A 4715-nucleotide genomic window follows, 5' to 3' on the forward strand; every position below is an offset into this window, starting at 1 on the left:
GGACCCGGGACCAGAACCACATGGACCCGGGACCAGAACCACATGGACCCGGGACCTGAACCACATGGACCCGGGACCTGAACCACATGGACCCGGGACCTGAACCACATGGACCGGGACCTGAACCACGGACCCGGGACCTGAACCACATGGACCCGGGACCTGAACCATAGACCAGGACCTGAACCACGGGACCCGGGACCTGAACCACGAGACCCGGGACCTGAACCACATGGACCCGGGACCTGAACCACATGGACCCGAGACCTAAACCACATGGACCCGGGACCTGAACCACATGGACCCGGGACCTGAACCACGGGACCCGGGACCTGAACCACATGGACCCGGGACCTGAACCACATGGACCCGGGACCTGAACCACGGGACCCGGGACCTGAACCACATGGACCCGGGACCTGAACCACGGGACCCGGGACCTGAACCACATGGACCCGGGACCTGAACCACGGACCCGGGACCTGAACCACATGGACCCGGGACCTGAACCACGGGACCCGGGACCTGAACCACGGGACCCGGGACCTGAACCACATGGACCCGGGACCTGAACCACGGGACCCGGGACCTGAACCACATGGACCCGGGACCTGAACCACATGGACCCGGGACCTGAACCACGGGACCCGGGACCTGAACCACGGGACCCGGGACCTGAACCACATGGACCCGGGACCTGAACCACATGGACCCGGGACCTGAACCACATGGACCCGGGACCTGAACCACATGGACCCGGGACCTGAACCACATGGACCCGGGACCTGAACCACATGGACCCGGGACCTGAACCACATGGACCCGGGACCTGAACCACATGGACCCGGGACCTGAACCACATGGACCCGGGACCTGAACCACGGGACCCGGGACCTGAACCACGGGACCCGGGACCTGAACCACATGGACCCGGGACCTGAACCACGGGACCCGGGACCTGAACCACGGGACCCGGGACCTGAACCACATGGACCCGGGACCTGAACCACGGGACCCGGGACCTGAACCACAGGACCCGGGACCTGAACCACGGGACCCGGGACCTAAACCACATGGACCCGGGACCTGAACCACTGGACCCGGGACCTGAACCACATGGACCCGGGACCTGAACCACATAGACCCGGGACCTGAACCACAGGACCCGGGACCTGAACCACATGGACCGGGACCTGAACCACGGACCCGGGACCTGAACCACATGACCGGACCTGAACCACATGGACCCGGGACCTGAACCACATGGACCCGGGACCTGAACCACGGGACCCGGGACCTGAACCACATGGACCCGGGACCTGAACCACATGGACCCGGGACCTGAACCACGGGACCCGGGACCTGAACCACATGGACCCGGGACCTGAACCACGGGACCCGGGACCTGAACCACATGGACCCGGGACCTGAACCACGGGACCCGGGACCTGAACCACGGGACCCGGGACCTGAACCACATGGACCCGGGACCTGAACCACATGGACCCGGGACCTGAACCACATGGACCCGGGACCTGAACCACGGGACCCGGGACCTGAACCACATGGACCCGGGACCTGAACCACGGGACCCGGGACCTGAACCACGGGACCCGGGACCAGAACCACGGGACCCGGGACCTGAACCACATGGACCCGGGACCTGAACCACGGGACCCGGGACCTGAACCACATGGACCCGGGACCTGAACCACGGGACCCGGGACCTGAACCACATGGACCCGGGACCTGAACCACATGGACCCGGGACCTGAACCACATGGACCCGGGACCTAAACCACATGGACCCGGGACCTGAACCACGGGACCCGGGACCTGAACCACATGGACCCGGGACCTGAACCACGGGACCCGGGACCTGAACCACATGGACCCGGGACCTGAACCACGGACCCGGGACCTGAACCATGGGACCCGGGACCTGAACCACGGGACCCGGGACCTGAACCACATGGACCCGGGACCTGAACCACGGGACCCGGGACCTGAACCACATGGACCCGGGACCTGAACCACATGGACCCGGGACCTGAACCACGGGACCCGGGACCTGAACCACATGGACCCGGGACCTGAACCACATGGACCCGGGACCTGAACCACATGGACCCGGGACCTAAACCACATGGACCCGGGACCTGAACCACATGGACCCGGGACCTGAACCACGGGACCCGGGACCTGAACCACATGGACCCGGGACCTGAACCACGGGACCCGGGACCTGAACCACATGGACCCGGACCTGAACCACATGAACCCGGGACCTGAACCACAGGACCCGGGACCTGAACCATGGACCCGGGACCTGAACCACATGGACCCGGGACCTGAACCACATGGACCCGGGACCTGAACCACGGGACCCGGGACCTGAACCACATGGACCCGGGACCTGAACCACATGGACCCGGGACCTGAACCACGGGACCTGGGACCTGAAACACGGGACGGGACCTGAACCACATGGACCGGGACCTGAACCACGGGACCCGGGACCTGAACCACATGGACCCGGGACCTGAACCACATGGACCCGGGACCTGAACCACATGGACCCGGGACCTGAACCACATGGACCCGGGACCTGAACCACGGGACCCGGGACCTGAACCACATGGACCCGGGACCTGAACCACGGGACCCGGGACCTGAACCATGGACCGGGACCTGAACCACATGGACCAGGACCTGAACCATGGACCGGGACCTGAACCACGGGACCCGGGACCTGAACCACATGGACCCGGGACCTGAACCACATGGACCCGGGACCTGAACCACATGGACCCGGGACCTGAACCACGGGACCTGGGACCTGAACCACATGGACCCGGGACCTGAACCACGGGACCCGGGACCTGAACCACATGGACCCGGGACCTGAACCACGGGACCCGGGACCTGAACCACATGGACCCGGGACCTGAACCACATGGACCCGGGTCCTGAACCACATGGACCCGGGACCTGAACCACATGGACCCGGGACCTGAACCACATGGACCCGGGACCTGAACCACAGTACCCCGAGACCTGAACCAGGAACCGGGTTTCCTTCTCGTTTACACTTCATCATGTGTGTGTGTGTGTCTGTGTGTGTCTCTGTGTGTGTGTCTCTGTGTGTGTGTGTGTCTCTGTGTGTGTGTGTGTGTCTCTGTGTGTGTGTGTGTGTGTCTGTGTGTGTGTCTGTGTGTGTCTGTGTGTGTGTCTCTGTGTGTGTGTGTGTGTGTCTCTGTGTGTGTGTGTCTCTGTGTGTGTGTGTGTGTCTCTGTGTGTGTGTGTGTGTGTGTGTGTGTGTGTCTCTGTGTGTGTGTGTGTGTGTGTGTGTGTGTCTGTGTGTGTGTGTCTCAGGCTGGGAGGGTGGCCAGTATCTCCGGCTCTGTGTTGAATCTGCTCGTCATCCTCATGTTGTCGAGGTTCTACACGTCTCTGGCCCACATCCTCACCCGCTGGGGTGAGCCCTCCTCTTCCTCAACCTCCTCTTCCTAACCCTCCTCTTCCTAACCCTCCTCTTTCTCCTCTTCCTCACCCTCCTCTTCCTCGCCCTCCTCTTCCTCACCCTCCTCTTTCTCCTCTTCCTCGCCCTCCTCTTCCTCACCCTCCTCTTCCTCAACCTCCTCTTCCTAACCCTCCTATTTCTCCTCTTCCTCGCCCTCCTCTTCCTCCCCCTCCTCTTCCTCCTCTTCCTCAACCTCCTCTTCCTAACCCTCCTCTTTCTCCTCTTCCTCATCCTCCTCTTCCTCAACCTCCTCTTCCTAACCCTCCTCTTTCTCCTCTTCCTCACCCTCCTCTTCCTAACCCTCCTCTTTCTCCTCTTCCTCGCCCTCCTCTTCCTCACCCTCTTCCTCAACCTCCTCTTCCTAACCCTCCTCTTTCTCCTCTTCCTCACCCTCCTCTTCCTCACCCTCCTCTTGCTCACCCTCCTCTTCCTAACCCTCCTCTTTCTCCTCTTCCTCACCCTCCTCTTCCTCACCGTCCTCAGAGATGCACCGGACTCAGTCTAAATATGAAGACATGTTCATCCTCAAAGTCTTCATCTTCCAGTTCGTGAACTTCTACTCGTCCCCGGTGTACATCGCCTTCTTCAAGGGCAGGTGAGACGCTCCTCGACCAATCAGAACGCTCCTCACCTGACCGGGTGAATCTGATCCAATAATCAATAATCAAACCTGAAGCCGTGAAAAGAAGGAGGAGCCACCTCCACGCGTGATTCAAACCTGCAGAACTTTAACGACACGCTGCGAGTGAACATCCCACCTATTGTTTGTTTGTGTGTTTGTGTGTTTGTTTGTTTATTTGTTTGTTTGTTTGTTTGTTTGTGTTCAGGTTCGTCGGTTACCCCGGAAATTACCAAACTCTGTTTGGAGTTCGCAACGAAGATGTAAGGTATCATGTCCTCGTGTCATCATGTCCTCGTGTCATCATGTCCTCGTGTCATCATGTCCTCATGTCATCATGTCCTCATGTCATCATGTCCTCGTGTCATCATGTCCTCGTGTCATCATGTCATCATGTCCTCGTGTCATCATGTCCTCATGTCATCATGTCCTCATGTCATCATGTCCTCGTGTCATCATGTCCTCATGTCCTCATGTCCTCATGTCATCATGTCCTCATGTCATCATGTCCTCATGTCATCATGTCCTCATGTCATCATGTCATCATGTCCTCGTGTCATCATTTTTCCTTCA

The 4715-nt window shown here is 60.4% G+C and overlaps 1 protein-coding gene across 1 annotated transcript in view; it reads left to right on the forward strand.

Annotated features, from left to right (window-relative positions):
- The window catches only part of LOC130210683 (anoctamin-7-like), a 24220-nt gene that overhangs the window by 17450 nt on the left and 2055 nt on the right, over nt 1–4715 (forward strand). Inside the window, exons 13-15 of the mRNA XM_056441166.1 lie at nt 3372–3478; nt 4007–4118; nt 4351–4622. Of these exons, the coding sequence (XP_056297141.1) occupies nt 3372–3478; nt 4007–4118; nt 4351–4622 (491 nt within the window). The remainder of the gene's footprint in view (nt 1–3371; nt 3479–4006; nt 4119–4350; nt 4623–4715) is intronic.

Source organism: Pseudoliparis swirei, chromosome 20, assembly GCF_029220125.1.
Source record: "Pseudoliparis swirei isolate HS2019 ecotype Mariana Trench chromosome 20, NWPU_hadal_v1, whole genome shotgun sequence".
Taxonomy (NCBI): Eukaryota; Metazoa; Chordata; class Actinopteri; order Perciformes; family Liparidae; genus Pseudoliparis; species Pseudoliparis swirei.